The sequence below is a fragment of the Ictidomys tridecemlineatus genome, chromosome 5 (genome assembly GCF_052094955.1).
Source record: "Ictidomys tridecemlineatus isolate mIctTri1 chromosome 5, mIctTri1.hap1, whole genome shotgun sequence".
NCBI lineage: Eukaryota > Metazoa > Chordata > Mammalia > Rodentia > Sciuridae > Ictidomys > Ictidomys tridecemlineatus.
The window spans coordinates 163434881-163454875 of record NC_135481.1 but is presented as its reverse complement, the minus strand read 5'-3'; the positions used below and the strand labels follow the sequence as shown (position 1 = coordinate 163454875).

Here is a 19995-nt window from a genome sequence, read left to right as displayed (position 1 = left end):
TAAAGCCAAAAAGAGATGAAAGAAATGCCATTCCTGGTGAAAGAGGTCAGATGGTTTTTCAGACTCTAAAGTGTCCTGATAGTTTTACATGATCCACTCCAGTTCCTGAAAAAATCCTGACAACAGGTAACAGGTCTTTGAAAGCTTTTGAAGCCAAAGGCTCCCAACCAGCCAGCCCATCCCTTACCCAGTTCTCAGTCTCATTAAGAATGAGAAACAGATACCACGGCACCAACCTGTCTACGAGAGTGCAGCGAGACAAATGTAATTGCCTGTACAAGAAATATAAATCAGCCACTCTCAAATCATTCATATCTACACCCACCCCATTTTGGTTGTCTTTCCTTTATAATTTGGCCATACGTCCACGTCAAGTGTATAATTTCATCTGGGGCTTTATCAGTTACCGCCCAGAGCCATGATTATATGGTACAGGGAAACTTCCTTCCCCTGAGCGAGTCTATCTTTAGTATCTTCTTGATAACCACTTCTTACAAAAAAAAAAAAAAAAATCAAAAGGAAAGTCTTGGGTTTTTTTTTTTTGTGTGTGTGTGTGTGTGTGTATGTGGCTCCAGAATCCCCAAATATAGCATTTAGAAGCAATTTATCAACTTTCAGCTTTCAGCTTCCACTGCCATTTTTCAAAGCAAAGTGTTTTAGGGGTCTCCATATTGAAGATTCAATCATGTAGCAAGTTCATCTTGGTAGTGTCTACCAAATCTGCACAGAGATAAAACTGGATTTTGAACAATCATAACAGCAGCAAAATGGATAATGGTATGACTTCTGGAAGAAGTAACTTTTGACAAACACAATACAAAACAGGACTCTGATCTAGGGTTCAAAAGATAATTTATTAGTCTGAGAAGTCACACACTATACCCAGTAATACGCTTCTTTTATTTTTGTGCCTTTATCTTAAAAATATATTTAAACAAGAAACAAATATTGAATTTTCCCATAAACTTTGCTTTCTTATTTACAGTGTTACATTGTAAATAACATTCCATTATACACAAATTAAGGACTGTGCATTACTGTATGTTCTCTTTACATATTCTTTCATAATATAGTACATATAGTTCGAAGCTATGCAATATTTAAGCTTAGAAAAGCTGAGGAAAGAAGTACAAACTTTCTCAAATAAGACTATTATTTAAAAAGGTTCTGACCTTAATTCTCTGCTAGATTGTTTCACTGAAACCATTCTTTGTTAAAGAAAAATGCCCCATATGAGGGATGAAAACAACAGTTTAAGTTACCACAGGATCCACTTAAACTGGTTAACAAATAAAAACACCTTATTACTTATTACTGTTATTAAATGGAGCACTACCACTGTCAAATCATTTAAACAAATAGATTTACTCTACAAATCAGACACACTACATCAATGACAGCTGGTACTTCTTTACAAAATAAAAAATGTTTCCTGTAACTTTAGGTTTTACTTGTAAACAGTTAAAGCACACATTTTGTAAAGATGATTTAATCATTCCTGGTCTTAGGTTACACAATGAGGAGTTTCTATTTCATTAAGGGAGAAGCAAGCACACACTCTGCAGATACATACATGTATGCGTGCGCACACACATATCTACATACCCACAGGCACCCACACCCAGCACCCACACACGCTCACCCACCAAAGGACCACTTGTTACTAAGCGCTAACTGCAGCAGCACTTGTGTCTCGAGTGGTGCATGAGGTTGAATAGGAATTATAAAAAAAGGAAGATAAAACATCCAACTTCATTAAAAACTCCAAAAGCTCAGCTTCTGAAACACTTTTCAGACACTTCATGCTTGGCCTGAAGGGTCAGTTCACTGGGCTCTCCAGGCGGCAAACCCCACCTTCGATTGCAACCGACTGTCCTGCAACTGCACCAGGAGGGAGTCTTGAAATGTGAGTCTGCAGAAAAGGGAAAGCAGAGGTCAGAGGTGCCAACAGTGTCCCTCCACTTCTGTGAAAGTTGGAGTGAACTCCAAGTGACATTCACTTTGCTCCTGAGCATCTGCTACAAGCCAAGCACAGCACCAGTCAGTAGAGATGCAGATGTGATCAAGACAGTCAAGGTTCCTGACAGTGCCCAATGTACAGTTTAATCATATCCACAACAGTAATGGTTTTAATGCCAACAATATTGAACATATTCTAGTTATCTAAAGACTAATAATTTATTTACCTTTTGTCCTTTAAATAATCAAAACAGCTGAGAATGCTTAATCCATGTTTATATCCCAATTTATTCCTTAAAAGATTTAAGTACCTTACAAGAATTAAGATGATTCAATAACCTAAAGTGAATGAGGAAATGAGGTAAAACAAAACTAAGAACTTACAAAACAAGAGACGGACAAAAATGAAGTTAACACATAAAATCTAGACTCAGGAGTTCTGTATCCATGTTGGAGGCAGGATGCTGCTGTGCTTCTCAGTTTCCTTCAGGCCAAGATAAGGTAGATGGGTCATGTAGTATACAGGATCACAGCAACCAATTGCTCAGATGAGAGCATCTGTTCTCAGCTCTAGGGCCAAGGAGACATTTCTCCTCTGGGTATACATAAAAAGGGTGCTGGGTAGAGTGGATGAGTGAAGACAAGTTGTGCCCTGCTGATTGTAACAATGTCACTCAAAGGAGGCTGAGGCCCAAGTGGAAGACAGTAAATGCTATTCCACACACACAGAGAGAGAGAGAGAGAGAGAGAGAGAGAGAGAGAGAGAGAGAGAGAGAGAGAGAGATCTGGCTTAATCCAGAGACAGAAAAATATCAGGAAGAACGAAGGAGTGGCATAACATTCAGTTAATCCTCTTTAATTTTGTTTCTCTAAACAGCTTTTCCTAAGAACTGAACCTCAGTGAGTTCAAGTCCATGGAATAAGATTGTTAGGCTACACCCAGGGTAGGACTACATGCTTCTATGCAACCAAAAATGAAGCAAGTATAAGTTTATGTGGAATAACAAGACATTTGGTTTATAGTGTGAGGGCAGACTCTCCTCAGAGGCTGACCACACAAGTCCAATGAGAGTAGCTGACAAAAGTCAATAATCTAGAAAATAATGAAGAATAGGAAATGGTTTTTGGTACTTAGTTTTTCTGTGTGCAAGCCAGGAAGCAATCTATAAAGTACAAGGGTGAGGTGGGTTGAATTTGGAGGTGAAGCTGGGCAAGGAGGTCTCTATCATACCTCTTAGAATCCAAGTATCCTTCAATTCATTCACCTGACTCAGGCCACCAAGAATCATGCCTCAGAATCTGTTCTCATTATTGTAGCTGATAGCCAAATTTGGGTCTCACCACATAAGTATATCAAACCTAAGAAGTTCTAGTAAAACAAACTTATGGAACTTTTGTTTCTTGTGATGCCTCATTAATCTGTGTGTGGGGAGGGAAATTAAAAGAGGAAGGTTTTTTTTTTTTCTCTTTTGTCCTGCTGATCAGTACACATTGTCACCCCATGCACAAACATCTCAAATCCCACAATTCCTGGAGTTCAACATTAGTGAGACTGTTTTTACTTTTAGTCATTTGTACCATGGATTGAGAATTTTCTCAAAGTCATCATCCTTCAGAACGTTTATTTAAGGTCTTCCTAAAGTAACAAACAAAAAATCCTGAGTCCCTCAGTCAGTTCCATCTCTAATCTCATCCTTTAGTCAGGAATACAGGCATGCAGCTATGACATGGATTAAGAATAAAAGATGGGATGGTGGTTCCTCAAAAGCTCACACATAGCATTATCATGTAACAATTCCACTTCTGGAAATATACTTTTCCCCCCACAAAAATGAAAGCAATGACTCATATATTTGTACACCAATGTTCACACCAGATTATTCACAATAGGCAAAAGATGGAAGTAACCCAAAATGTGGTATATACATATGATGGAATATTGTTCAGCCTTAAAAATGAATGAAATTCTGACCCATGCTACAACATGAGTGAATCTTGAAAACCTGCTAAGTAAAATAAGCCAGACAGAAAAGGACAAAAATAGTATGGTTCTATTTATATGAGGTACTGTTTTAGTCAGCTTTTCATGGTGACCAAAATCTGTGACAAAAACAATTTAGAGGAGGGAAAGTTTATTTGGGGCTCATGTTTTCAGAGGTCTCAATCTATAGATGACCAACTCTATTGCTCCGGGTCCAAGGTGAGGTAGAGTATCATGGTGGAAGGGCATGGTGGAGAAAAGCTGCTCCCCTCATGGCAGCAAAGAAGCAGAGAAAGAGATGGAAGAATAATCCCTCCAGGATAGAACCCCTTCTCCAGCCACACCCCACCTGCATATAGTTATCACTCAGTCAGTCCATTCAAAGTAGGATGGACTGATTAGGTTAAAGTTCTCACATTCCAATCACTTTACCATCAAACACTCCTGTATTAATGCAGAAACTTTTGGGAGACATCTTCTATTTAAACCATAACAGGCACCTATTAGTCAAATTCATAGCTATAAAGTGCAATGTGGTTGCCAGCGGCTTGGGGGAGAATAGGATGGGAGATACTTTTTAATGGGTTCAAATTTTCCATTTGGGATGATGAAAAAGCTCCAGAGATGAAAGTGGTAATGGTTTCATTCAATGTGAATATATTTAATACCACTGAACTATATATCCTTAAAATTGGTTAAAAGGGTAAAGCCAACTCATCTATGTTTTACACAATTACAAAAAAGAAAGAAAGAAAGAAAGCATAAAGCAGAAATGACAAATTACTACCTGATCCATATAGCTATTCACAAGAGAAGGAACTCACAAGAAATTAATCCATGGTGGAGATAGCATAGGAGAAACATCAACACCACTATTCTATTCATAAATAGATTGGACTTTTCCAAGTAGATTAGCCCAAATATCTATTCTTAACAGAGATGCTCACAGGAAAATCTGTTCTCAGACTTCCCAGCAATTCAGGGAGAATCTAAAGGGATCACCTGGAAGTCATGATGGTTCAGGCATCAGAGGACAAAGAGAATAAATGGAGTGTTTAAAAAAGATTGAAGAGTTCCAACATTTCAAAGCAGATAATTTAAAAATTGTCTTGGGAATGGTGGTATTAAAGCAATGTATTTCCTGCTGACCACAGAAAAGATCAGCATCAAAGGAGGGAACTCCTGTTCCATCGACCAGGGGACTTGACAGCAATCTCCTGAGGTTTACAAAAACACAGATGGCCAATCAAAAATTATTTCTAACACTCCCACCCTTGCCAAGCTTATGATAGCAGATTATCTAAATAAGCTGAAGTAAGCCAAAAAATATCAGGGAAAGTTAGGAAGGAAAAAAAGGGGTGAGATTAGAAAAGTTGGCAATGATCTTGAGATGTTTATCAACTATACTTGGGCAAAATATTACACGTACATTTAGATTTTTATAAATTGAACTGTTTGAAAAAATATAAATATTCAAAATAAAAAACTAGACAAATTAGTTGTTATGATTAATTTCTCAATATGGTCTTTTCCCTAAATCACCATCTAGTCCAGGAAGATTTCCCAATTATAAAACATGTGGGAACAATGTTGGTGTTGAGGAGAATAAAGTGGTTAATTATTCATATGTCAATTCTTCACCAGTTTCATCCATCAACATGATCTTCTCACTCATTAGAAAATAAGTGACCTTGGTTTGAAAAAGTTTAAGTCACATATACTTCCAGGTTTCTGTGGGGATTTCAATGGGGCATCAAGTCATATAAATAGTGGGAGCTGTTTAAGAAAATGTTTTACATGAGTGTTTATCTCCAAACACTTCTTTAGAGAAATGGGTTTGAATTTCTCTTGACCACTTTCTACAATGAATTTAGAAATCAACATTTAAAAATTCAATAAAGTATTTTATATTGAGTGTTTAAGGACTAAATAGATTCAATGGTATCCTATCAGCAGAGGAACTTAACAAGGAGCCTACAACTATTTAAACAGCAGTGCAATTTTTTAAAATTTATTTATTTATTTTAATTAGGTGTATATGACAGCAGAATTCATTTTGATTCATATACACAACTACAGCAAAACTTTTCATTTCTCTGATTGTACACAATGTAGTGTCACACCATATGTGCAGTCATACATGTACCTAGGGTAATAATGTCCATCTCATTCCACCATCTTTCCTGCCCCCATACTCCCTCCTCTCCCCCACCTCCCAGAGTTTGCCCAAAGTTCCTCCATTTTTCCCCATGCCCCTGCCCCTCATTATGGATTAGCATCCACTTATTGGAGAGAACATTTAGCCTTTGGTTTTTTGGGGATTGGCTTACTTTGCTTAGAATGATATTCTCCAACTCCATGCATTATGTAAATGCCATAATTTTATTCTCTTTTAATGCTAAGTAATATTCCATTGTGTATATATACCACATTTTCTTTATCCATTTTTCTATTGAAGGGCATCTAGCTTGGTTTCACAGTTTAGTTATTGTGAATTGAGCTGCTATAAACATTGATGTGGCTGTGTTACTATAGTACACTGATTTTTAGTCCTTTAGGTATAGACTGAGGAGTGGGATAGCTAGGTCAAATGGTGATTCCATACCAAGTTTTGTAAGGAGTCTCCATACCGCTTTCCAGACTGGTGGCACCAATTTGCAGACCCACCAGCAATATTTGAGTGCAGCAGTGCAATTTTATTGTAATTTAGAATTCATGAGAAATAACACATGAAATGTAGGAGAATAATCCATTTGGAGTCATCCTGCTACATACCCCAGTTGTACAGCTCTCTATCCATGATTCCATACCTTTAATATCCTTTTCTGGATCTTTCTCAAGGAAAGACTTCCAGGACACAATTCAATCTAGAAGCTCTTCTCCTAGTTCTATAGCACCCATCTGAGAATTTCTCACTGGTGACATCTTGGTTTTGATTTGCTTTTCAGTTTTTAGGTTGTCTTACATATACCTTGGTATTCCCTAGAACTTTCAAAGTATAGGAAATGGAGAATAGATGACCATAATATACCCTCTAGGATTGTGTTTATATACACAAAAAGTATAAAGTGTGTAACTAGCATGATCACTTATTTCAGATAAAAAGCCAATCAAACTACATTGTCAGAGTAAAGATCCTTCTTAGATTTTTAAAGAATAGACTGACTAAATGTTTCCATTTTCAATTGATTATGCTATTTATGAATAGAGTCAGAGCTTTAGATTTCTCAGATGCTAACAGCTCTACATCAGTGGAATAAAATGATCTTATAGTTGGAACTCTCTGCTTTCTTGCTAATTCCTTATAGATCCTTGAGGTTAACACTCCTGAAGAACTATAAATTATAAACTAAACTGACTATTCAAAACCAATATTCTTAGGGCTATGTCTCTCTTAAAAACCAAATACATTTAGCTTGAGGATTTCAAAATAATAAAGTTAAAAATAAAGAAAAAATTAATTATATAATTTCTTGATATTGAATCTAAGTATTTCCTAGCATTCACATTCACATGATAAAATTCTTTAAGACCACCTTAGGGACTGCTCTTCTGTGGTTTTAAGGAAAACTGAAATACACTATTTAAAAGTCTAAAGCCTTATTTAGTGGTTATATTTTAATCCTCTGCCTCTCTACTCAACATATGACCATTTTTCCACTTTGGGAGAGTTGTTTGAGATCTTCCATGGGAGTCAAAGGAAGACTCTCTTAAACAAGTCATTATCCTACTTTGGTGGAGTTAGAAAAACAAAATCTAGACAGACATCATCCAAAATAATCTCTTGGAAATATTTTGTTCACTAGTTTCATAATTATGAGGGTTTGGTTTTCTTTTTTAATGTAGAAAACTTGAAAGCAAGATATTAAAGTCAAAGCAATGCAGGCATTTACAAATAGAATAAATTACACTGGCAAAACACTTAGCAGTGGAGAGATTTACAAAACAGCATTGCAAATCAGAGTAGAGGTGTACTCATCAACCAGTGGCTAAACAAATGCTTTATGTATTCCACATATTATGTCCAATTCTAAAATTAATCTACAGAGGCATCATAATGGCCATGAGCATGAGCTACAGAATCAGAATACCTGGAGTTCTTGGTTACCTATTCTTCTTTCTTGGGTGGTGGTGGTAGTGGAGGGGGGGAAAGCTACATTTCCCAGCCTCCTTTGCAGTTAGGTATGGCTATGTGACTGACATCAGGTCAATGGACTAAAGCCAGCATGATAGAAGATCTGGCACAATATCATTCTATGCACCATTCTCCAGACTCTTTCTGATGATCCAAAGGCTTATGAGATAGGAGGAGCCTGAGATCCCATATCATCATCTAGAGGAGAGTCCTTTGCCAATCAGAAACCTCAATTTTGTGTATGAGGTGAGTTCTCAATGTGAACGAGAACTACACTACTATTGTGTGTGATCAACTATGCATTTGAGAATTTGCTTGTTGTAGCAATTGCTGTTATCTTAACCATTACTGGTTTATTCCAGGGTTCTGTGTTTATTAGTTGTGTGAACTCTGTTGGTTCCTTAACAGGACCCTACATCTGTGGATAAAACAGTAGCATTTATCATAAGGTTGATAAAGACTATATGAGAAAATACATGCAAAGAAAGTATATCTCAATAAATGTAAATATTGCTGCTCAACACACACATACACAGCCCTAGCATAAATATTGTACAGCACAATCTCTAGTACAGATTATTATATATCCCAGAATTGGGAAACTGTTTCAAAAGTTTGTCAGTCTGCAAAAATAGAACAAGATATTAGAGGAGGGAGTATGGGGGTAGGAAGGATAGTAGAATGATCAGACATTATTACCCTATGTACATATATAACTATATGACCAGTGGGATTCTACCTCATGTACAACCAAAAGAATAAGAAATTATACTCCTTCTATATATGATGTATCAAAGTGCATTCTGTTGTCATGTATAATTAATTAGAACAAATAAAAAGTATTTTAAAAAATTAGTTGCATAACTGAAGATACTAATATTTTTAAGCCAATACTTTTGATGCTACTGTTTTGCTACTACCAACAAAATAATTGCTGATTATTACTAAAGGCTTTGTGTATACTAGTATGCTGTATCATGAATCTTAAAGGCTCAAAAACAATAAGCTCAATATGCTTGGATGCTACTGACAAAACCAAAGTGGTAGAATGCTGAGAAACTGCCTTCTAATAACATGTAACATTGTTGGGAAGACAAATAAAACCATATGAAATGATTAGAAAACCATGAATGCAAAAATACAAATTTGGGGGGATTTAATTCATACCTTAACATGTAGAGACCTCAAAGTGACACCGAATTAAGTCTACATTGCCCCATAAGCTCTGGTTTCCATTAGTTCTGAGTTGAAATATCTCCTGCTGTGTCCTTTGCTCCTTCTTCTCCCTGTCTACTACCTCCTTGCCATTCCTCAACCTCACAGCATGCTCCAGCCTTCGGACTATATTACACATGTCTTCTCACTACAGAAAGTTCTTTCAGCATCAGTGTGGCCCACTTGATCACTTCTGATGGATTCTTACTCAAAAGGTCCCTTCTCATGAAGATTTATCCTGGCTACCCACTGTGTTTCACTACCCACTACCCTTTCCACTCCAGTGTTTCATATATCCTACCATCATGTACCCATCAACCTATTTTGTTTATTTCTCTCATTCATTGCCTGTCTTTCCCCACTGGAACATAAAATTCCTGAGGACAGAGTTTCATCTGTTGGTTCACTATTTCTTCTTCAGCACCCAAAAGACAGCCTGCACATGATAGGAGTTCAGTATATTTGTTAAGTGAATGAAGGATTCATGGACAGAAGATGTTGGGGAGGGAGAATAATTGAAAGAAAACTACAAATTAGACATTTTAAAAATATTTATTTATTTATTTTTGCATTACGATTCTTAATATACCATTATACAATAATTTATCATATCTCTGATTAGATATAAGGTATGTTGACACAAAATTCACATCTTCATACATGTATTTTGGATAATGATGAGGGTCTCCTTTCACCATCCATGATATTCCCCTTCTTCCTCCCTTTCCCTCCCACCCCTATTCCCTATCTAATCTTCCTCCCTTGCTCTCCCTCCCAACCCCATTTTGAGTCACCCCCCTTATATCAGAAGACTTTCGGCATTTTATAAAATGTTTAATTTATATTAGACATTTTAAAAATTATTAATTTTATATTTTTTAACTTTTATATTTTGTAGTTTTTAAGTTTGCTATAAATTTTTGAAGAGATTTGTGTCAATTAAATCATCAAAATGATATTAAAGTTGTGGACATTAGATCTCTGAAAATAACAACCTACATGTTTTCCAAGACTATTATAAAACAGAGAAATAGTGTAATCTGATTATTAGTTGTTCATTTATCATACACAATTGTGCTTCAGCACACCTATTACTTCTTTCAGAAGGAGATCATTAGAGGCGTCAGCAATCTAAATATTAGTCAAGCACAGACTGTAAGCTTTCTGCATCTGTTGTGTTATACTGTAATAATGAAGCTTTGAAGAGTTCAAACCTAGAAAAAATATAAACAATACCAGGGCAAATTTGTTGTATTGGCATGTTCCCTTCTGAAATGCAGGACTGCAGCCCAGTAAAATGCTAGTGTGCTAACCTCAATTTTACATTAGTATGTACTTCAGAGGAGACACCTCTTTTCTTTACTATTTTCTCTTCTTCTGTTAATTCTACTTTATTTTTCAAATTGCTGAGTCCTAGACAACTTCTACTTTTTTCATACACTGGCAGTGTCACATGCATTTTCTAAATACAATCTACAATAATGTGCATGTTTTATAGAATAAAAATCCACTTAACTATAGGTTAAGTGTCTCTTTTGTGTTTATCATTATGTGACTTGGGCAATGAAAATTTGGTTCTGTGAGATGATACTGTGGGCTGAGCACACCTTACATTCTCACAAAGTAAATTCTTCATCAGTCCTTTTACTGGTACAAACATGATAGACCTTAAGCAGCCAATTTCATAAAGATAGGCTGGGGAAGTGTGTCTGGCTAGATTTAATGCCTTGTTTTTATTGGGGATTTTATTTTTTCTCTTTAAAGAGTGGAATCAGAATATATTGCCACCCCCATCCATTTCCCAGAAGTTCCTGCCCACAGCTTTCAAAAGCAGTCTTTCAAGGACACACATTTTGTGAATAACTATATTCTGAGCATTCTCTGTGTGCGGCATTAAATTTGGAATGTAGTAACTGCTCTAAAAATAATCTGGTCTTCAGACCTCATCCTGAAAGCAGATGTATTCTATGAGCTGACAATTTTCATGAACCTTCTAAATATTGTCTGGAATACTATATATATTTTTACAAAATAAAAAGCCATTAATTATTGCCCAAAAGATCTAGTAATCGCTTTCTAAGCCTGGATAACTTTGGGGCAATGTGAAATAAGGACTGTGGGTCAGATGATCTCTAGAGGATCCTTTCTGAGTTTTGAGATTCCCTAATGCTGATTTTATTTAACTTTCGCATACATTGTTAATAAATTAAAAAATGAGTATTTATTTCTATTCCACCATTGTCTTACATTAAAAGTAAATAGGCCGGAGCAATCTGAAGATTCTCAAGTTCAACCTAACAAATCAGAGATATCAACAACATGAAGAATCAATTCCATATGTTTGTCATTTTACTGTATGCAACCCCTACCTTGTTTTCCACATTTAAAACAAGTATGCCATAAAAGATCCGTTGGCAAATGTGGAAAAAAACACAATGACAGCACTATGGTAAATTTCATTGTTAGCACCAAAACAGGGCTATATAAAGGGCAAAAAGTTCTATTGTTCTCAAATAAAAATATCATGTCCAAGGAGCCTTAAAATAAGATTAAAATACTCTCTGATGAGAACAGCATGTTGTTTCAGGCTCACGGTCACTTTTGTTTCTTCTTTTACCATGCCTACTGACACCACATTTCAGTTAGAGGGAACATCAGACAAGAGGTCCCTCCTATTTTTAGCTTAAAAGCCCTATGAGTGAACCCACGTAAACACTGCAAGCCTAACAGTAACTATTATCCCACCTCTCACATGGAGAATTATCATGAATATTCCCTTTGCTAAAGGTGATAAAAGCTCTCCACTATTTAGCACATATTTATTCTTCACTTCTTATAGAAGAACAGAAGAATGAAACACACATGGATCTTTCTGTAAAGGCAATAAATGTCTTTGTGGAATATAGAAACTAGGTCCTTGTGAAATCTTAATAACAAGTCCCCATCTTTACATGCTTTAGTTTCCATAGTACTTTTACATTGATGGGATCTCAAAATACCCTATCAGGTAGAAGGATGTATTCTATACCTATTTTTCAACTGGAAAAAAAAAACACACACACACACAAAAGGCAAGTCATAGAATGGTTACGTGGCTTACTATGGTCAAAGCGGAAATGGAAAAACTGAGATGTGAATGAATGCCTCTGGACTCCAAATTTAGGGTTTTCTTTATGCCCACAAAGCCTTACTTTGAAGAAGGATGTTAAATTGAGCTCTGTTTCACCTTTCACTGCAGGTGGCCTATGATGAAGCAGTTTTTCAGGGTAAAATAAAGCATGCTCAAAAAAGCTAGTGTTGCAGATTTTAATAACCAATTTCAGAATGAGTTTTAGTCAGTTTCTTGCTGCTGTGACTAAAAGACCTGACAAGAACAATTTTTTTTAGTCTGTGTTAAGATATCTTTATTGGACTACATGCCTTTTTTTATTATTAGTTGTTCAAAACATTACAAAGCTCTTGACATATCATATTTCATACATTTGATTCAAGCAGATTATGAACTCCCATTTTTACCCTGTATACATATTGCAGATTCACATCGGTTCCACATCCACTTTTTTACATACTGCCATACTAGTGTCTGTTGTATTCTGCTGCCCTTCCTATCCTCTACTATCCTCCCTCCGCTCCCCTCCTTTCTTCTCTCTCTATCCCATCTACTGTAATTCATTTCTCTCTCTTGCTTTTTTTCCTCTTTCCCCTCACTTCCTCTTATATGTAATTTTGTATAACAACGAGGGTCTCCTTCTTTTACCATGCAATTTCCCTTCTCTCTCTTTTTCCATCCCCACCCTCGACCCTGTTTAATGGTGATCTTCTTCTCATGCTCTTCCTCCCTATTCTGTTCTTAGTTGCTCTCCTTATATCAAAGATGACATTTGGCATTTGTTTTTTAGGGACTGGCTAGCTTCACTTAGCATAATCTGCTCTAGTGCCATCCATTTCTCTGCAAATTCCATGATTTTGTCATTTTTTAGTGCAGAGTAATACTCCATTGTGTATAAATGCCCCATTTTTTTTATCCATTCATCTATTGAAGGGCATCTAGGTTGGTTCCACAGTCTAGCTATTGTTAATTGTACTGCTATGAACATCGATGTAGCAGTATCCCTATAGTACGCTCTTTTAAGGTCTTCTAGTCCGAGAAGGGGAATAGCTGGGTCAAATGGTGGTTCCATTCCCAGCTTTCCCAGGAATATCCATACTGCTTTCCATATTGGCCTCACCAATTTGCAGTCCCACCAGCAATGTACAAGTGTACCCTTTCCCCACATCTTCGCCAGCACTTGTTGTTTGACTTCATAATGGCTGCCAATCTTACTGGAGTGAGATGGTATCTTAGGGTGGTTTTGATTTGCATTTCTCTGACTGCTAGAGATGGTGAGCATTTTTTCATGTACTTGTTGATTGATTGTATGTCCTCCTCTGAGAAGTGTCTGTTTAGGTCTTTGGCCCATTTGTTGATTGGGTTATTTGTTATCTTATTGTTTAAATTTTTGAGTTCTTTGTATTCTCTGGATATCAGGGCTCTATCTGAAGTGTGAGGAGTAAAAATCTGTTCCCATGATGTAGGCTCCCTATTTACCTCTCTTAAGAACAATTTTAAGTAGAAAAAGTTTATTTGGGCTTCACAGTTTCAGAAGCTTCAGTCCACAGATGGCTAATTCATTCCTCAGGGCCCAAGATATGGCAGAGGAAAGTAGTTCAGGACATCACACCAGGAAGCAGAGTGAGAACTCTACCCAACAAAGACAAAATATATACCCCACAGGCCCCCAGGGACTTACCTCATCCAGCCACACCCTACCTGCCTTCAGTTACCACCCAATTAATCCCTATCAGGGGATTAATGCACTGAATAGATTAAGGCTCTCATAACCTCATTACTTCACATTTTTTCTTGCATTGTCTTACACATCAGCTTTTGGGATAGATCTCATATCTAAATCTAACAGAAGAACTCTAGGTTTAAGCCTGAACTCTGCTGCTAATGGACTGAATAATCTCTAGACAAGAAATTCACTAGCTTTGGATCTTGGCATTCTTACAGGTAAAAATAAAAACCTGGACTTAATTATATCCAGGGTCCTATCTGATTGTGACATACTACATAGTTTTATCTTAGAATGTCCCTATAAATGTTTAAATAATTTTTTAAAAGTTCATGTCTCTAAATTTTCCTAGAATCTGGTTATTGCATTTTTTTAAATTAGCCCTTCTAAGATCTAATTAGAGTCTCACTTGGTCTTGGAAATCTGTCCCACCTTCTTAGATTCAACCTAACCCTAAAAGGCAGTGTTCTGAGAGGGTAATCTGAAGATCACCTACCAAAGCTCACCATACCAAAGTATCCCAGGAGGCTAGATTTTTCAGCCTTCCTTGGGGACTTGTACTTCCACTTCTACCAGGGCAAAGCCTGTATGAAAATACATCTGTGATTCCATAATGTTAATGGTGCACACTGAGATGGTAGAGACATTTAAAACTCTGATTTTTAAAAATATTATTTAATAACATGTACTATTTTATGTAAAATAGTGAAACAAAAAATCAGTATATGTGATTTCATGTAAAAGGATGGTGTAAAGTGATGGTCATCATTATACAAAGTACATGTATGAAGACTTGAATTGGGTGTCAACATACCTTATATACAAACAGAGATATGAAAAATTGTGGTATATATGTGTATTAAGAATTGTAATGCAAAAAAAGTACATGTATAATGGCATAAATTGGCGTGAACATACTCTATTTATATAGATATGAAAAATTGTGCTCTATATGTGTAATAAGGATTGTAATGCATTCCACTGTTGTCATGTATTTTAAAAAATAATAAAATAAATAAAAAATGAAAAAAAAGAAAAGAAAACATACCAAAAAAAATCAGTTACAAAATGTTAATAGTAGATACTGTGGAATAGCTCACTGTATCCTAGGGGAATTCATTTAGTACCAGGACTGGAATTTTTTTCCTTGTCATTTCTTTCCTTTTCTCAATTATGTAGCAGTATGATTTAGTGAGTGTTTAATAAAGCAATATGATCATAACTAATTGATTAACTAATCTATATATTTTTCTTACTTTCCTTATGGCTCTAGACTCATCTGGGACGGTATGACTATGTCTCCACTCTACTCTTTAAGACTACTTAAAAAAAAAAAAAAGAATGAACATGGTAACTGATGTCCCTACAAGATCCAGCAACAGCATCTGAAAAAGGTGACACTCTTCTCCCTTAAACACATTCTTTCCTTGATTTCTAGCCCATGCTCACCAGGTTCTCCTTCAACATCTCTAGCCACAACTCCTCAGGATCCTTTGATGGCTCTTCTTCATCTCCCCAATTTATAAAGATGGGAGTTCCTAGAAGTTGGGCCTCTTTTTCTTCTTCTTTTTTTTTTCTCCATGTTTATATTCTCTCCATTGGTGATCTTATCCAGTTTTGTTTTGTATAGCATTTACATGCTGAAATTCTCAAATATACCTCTCTAATTAAGTCACTTCCTAGTTTGTGACTCCCAAAGTCATGAGTTTTTAAGTGATTAGAAGCTTGAGTACTGGAGTTAAGATTGTGTGTCTAGGGCTGGGGTAGTAGCTCAGTGGTAGAGCACTTGCCTAGCATGTAAAAGACACTGGGTTCAATTCTCTACACACATATAAATAAATAAAGGTCCATCAACAACTAAAAAAATTTTTAAAAAAGATTGTGTGTCTGGACTCATTTAGCTCCACAACTTTGTAACTGTGGGACCTTAGATCTGTAACTTGACTCAGGCATTTCTTCTCTGAAGGGGCAGGGAGATACTAAACTAAAAGGAAAGAATCTATCTGGGCTCTGCAGAATGAGGGTTCAGTTGATCCCAACTTCTACGCAGATGCTGGGGGCTTTCCCTAAGGTCCATAGGGAAGGGTCTAGGCCACCATTTTCTTGGTAAAGACAGCTGCCTAGTCTCCTCTTTGTAAAGAACTTTCTGGGGAGGTCGAAACATCCTCATTGTTTGTAGTAGGTGAAAATCCAAAACATCAGTTACAGTCTTCTGGTTGGTAAGCTACCAGATAACATTGATATTACTCTTTTCAAGAGCATCTGGTATTTGAAAAGAAATGAAAGGCTAATGTTTAAACAATCATAAAGAGTAAAACTACTATTTGTGTAATGGACTATTTCCTGAGAATCTCAGTTGATCTGTCAGTGAGGAATTTAGGAGGAGTAAAATTAAAAACCAAACAAATTCTTTAAAGAAAGTTTTCCTTGTCAAAATCACCTGCTTTTTGACTTCTTATTGACCAGACCCATGCAACTTCAAAGAACTGTTAAGACACTGTGACCTAAATTTCCCTGGCTGACTTCTGCTGGGTCCTGGGAGGTACTCTCTGGAGGAAGAAGAGAGGAGAGGAGAGGAGAGGAAAGGAGGGGAAGGCAGTGTGGCAAACTTACTGCTCTGCCTCATTCCATTCTTAGACATAGTTAGGTACAGGAGCACAAAAAATTCAGACATACTACAATCAAGAAATCTGTTTAAGCCAATTCATCCTGAATGTGAAGGCATGGCATCCTTTAATACCAGTCATACCTGCAATTATTACAACAAATATTCTCAGACTTTCCTTTATTTGACTCCAAAACTGAATCTCAGTTTTCTGTGCTGGTTTTTTCTCACCTCCCCAACCAGTACATGTTGGAGTGTTCCAGGTATCTCAGTAAGTTGAACCACTTGTTTTCCATTTATTTCATAGAAAAATATCTGTAGTGTGTATAGTGAAGTATCAATTCTACCTCCTCCTCTAGTTACCACTCTCTTTCTTTACTTCCATTTAAGTTCTTTGAAAAAGTTTTTCACACTTGTGACCTCAAATTCTTTCCTTTCTTTCTCTTGCAAACCTCTACCATCATGGTTTTTACCTTGACCTCTGTACTATTCCCCTCTTAACAAAATGGTTTCCAATGTCAAATTCAACTTCCCTAATTTCAAGAGGCCCAGCAACAATCATGTGGTAAAGTTGATCATACTCTCCTCCCTGAAAATAGTTCTTCCTTCAGTGTTTAAAATATTATGCTCATTTTTTCCTCTCTTCTTACCTCTATGATCATGACTTCTTAGTTCCCTTGATTGGTTCTCCAAATTAAAGGAGTTCTTCAGGTCTCTCTTCTCTTGTCCGTATTTACTCCCTTGGTGATATCATTCAAGATTACCAAATGTGTATATATCTCCAGTTTAGTCTTCTCTCCAGACATATGCATCCAACTATCTTCTGGACACGCCCACTCAATACTTAACAGGTATCTCAGAATTAACATGTCTAACAAGATTCCCACTTCTTTCCCTCAAATTTTCCTCCCCTCCACCTAAGTAAATGGCAACCCTACTCTTCTAACTATTTAGACCCAAATCTTAGGAGCCTTTTCTATTTCCCTCATATTTCCATTCAACCTATCAGCAAATTCTAATTGCCTTATCTTAAAAAATACACAGAAGACAACAGCTTCGCATCATCTATATGGCTAATGCTCAAGTCCAGTCATTATTATCACTTACCTGACAATGACCTCCTACCTGCCTCTCTTTCAGCAGCTGGACTAGCCTCTTTTTATTTTTTTGGTGGTACTGAGGATCATACCCAATACCTCACACATGCTAGGCAAGTGCTTTACCAATGAGCTATAGCCCCAGCCCTTTTTTAAAATTGTATTTTGAGACAGGATCTCACTACATTGCCCAGGCAGGCCTTGAACTTTTAATACCCCTGTGTCAGCCTTGTGAGTAGCCAGGATTACAGGTCTTTGTTACCACTCTCAGCTCTAGAGTGGTCCCTTAAAATGCAAGTAAGATCCGGCTACTATCTCAAAGGAAAAGTCAAAATTCTGACAATGACTACATGATCTGGTCCTCCACCGCTATTACAACCCATTAAAACTGACTTCTTCACTGTTCCTACAACATAGCAGGCACACTCCTACTTGAGGGTCTTTGCACTTGCTGTTCCCTATGCCTGGAATGTTCCTGCCTCACTCCCATAAATCTTCCAACACTATTTAAATGTCACCTTCTCAGTGAAGCCTACCTAATACTGTCTTAATCCATCCAGCTTCTATCTCCTTGCCAAGTATATGCCATGATTTATCTTGTTTATTGTTTCCTCCATAAGCATCTAAATCTGCTAGCACAGGGATCCTTGTCTATTTCGCTCATTTTTATATCCCCAGAAAAGCATCTAAATATCGAAGGTACTCAGTAGTGTTTATTTAAAAAATAATTCATGAAAAAGAAGAGATATTGTTTTTTTTTTTTGTCAAAATTCTTCTCCTAAGCAAACTGAGTTTTTTTTAATAGCAAAAAATTGAAAAGTCAAATAACTCAGGTATCCTTGCTAGTCAGTCATTACTAGCCACTGTAATAAGTTCTTGCTGGTTAAATGAAGTTATAAAGAAATGCATTTTTGTCATCTTTGATGGTAAAAAATCTTATAAATTTTATTTTTTCCCAAAAATATGGCATGCTGAACAAAAACCATAAATTTCTAGATTAAGGAACTTATCATACCTCAGAGGTCTTCAATTTAAAGACTTCTTGTCTGACTATGAACCTTTGAAAACTTGTAGATATTTAAAAAAATATGTATCATAGACATTTTTAATGGAGCAGTATAGTTAGTACATTCTAACTATTCAAAATTTTATCTCTAAGAACCATCAATGGAAGAAATTGGAAATTATTGGCTTTCTCATCTATTACAGAGGGCACATTTAAAATACTATTACTCTTTCTATTTCAAGAAAAAGCTGTGTGCAAGTATTTTGAGCATCTCATAACAGCAGTGTTAATATAATCCCCATCCTTAATTAAGTTTCTTTTCATCCCTTCAACACTGCAGCAGACAGTACAATCCAAACATGTAAGTACAGTGATGACAGCTCAAGAGCATAAAAGTAAATTGTCAGTACCTACCACTTATTGTATCCAGAAGTATTTGAAAGGAATGTAAATAGAATAGCTTAACCATAGCCAAATGTCTCAATTAGTTAATACTAAAATGTAATGTTTTCACCAATTTACATTACTGCTTTATATACAAGACATAAAACACACATAGTTTCTATCACAAAAGAATTTTTAGTCCTTAGGATTAAATAGAATGGGCATTCCAACATGAAGACCTTAAAAAAATACAGAAACTATCTTTGTTGGGTGAATGATATGGGAATGAATATGTATTCTAGCAGACAGACTTTTTTTAGGGCTCAAAATCTACAACAGGGGTCACTCTTACATGCCTGTAAGGCAGGCAGACCAGGTATAGGACTGTCAAAGAAGTACCCAGGCCTCACCAGAATGATGACCACTTGTTTGCTTCATTGTCAAGTCTTCTGCTCTTATAGGAAGAAATAAATCAGTTTTTATATAAAATTTAAAATGTTTAAACCATATGTTAAATTTAGTATTTTATGTAAATTTAAAATGTTTATATAATTTTTAAAAATGTTTAAAAACTGATTTGATTCATCCAGCTTTTTTTATCTCAAATCTAGATATTACTGAAAAGGAAGGACCGTGGGGACAAAATCTTGTGTCCATAGCAGTTCTACCCTAAATCCCAACATGGAGTCACTTATTAAAGATATATTTACAAAAGGCCTACTATGTGCTAGACCCTATATGGCCATTGGTACTACCACATATACTATATCCTTAGTCA

The 19995-nt window shown here is 36.2% G+C and overlaps 1 protein-coding gene across 15 annotated transcripts in view; it reads right to left on the bottom strand.

The window, feature by feature from the left end:
• Nucleotides 1-835: 835 nt before the first annotated feature.
• Nucleotides 836-19995, bottom strand: part of Tasp1 (taspase 1) — a 288360-nt gene continuing 269200 nt past the window's right edge. For 14 of the 15 annotated variants that reach the window (XM_005320468.5, XM_040274111.2, XM_040274112.2 and 11 more), the window contains one exon: nt 836-1912. In XM_005320468.5, the coding sequence (XP_005320525.1) occupies nt 1820-1912 (93 nt within the window). In that variant the 3' untranslated portion in view covers nt 836-1819. The remainder of the gene's footprint in view (nt 1913-19995) is intronic. The other variant, XR_005728944.2, reaches the window with a different exon arrangement.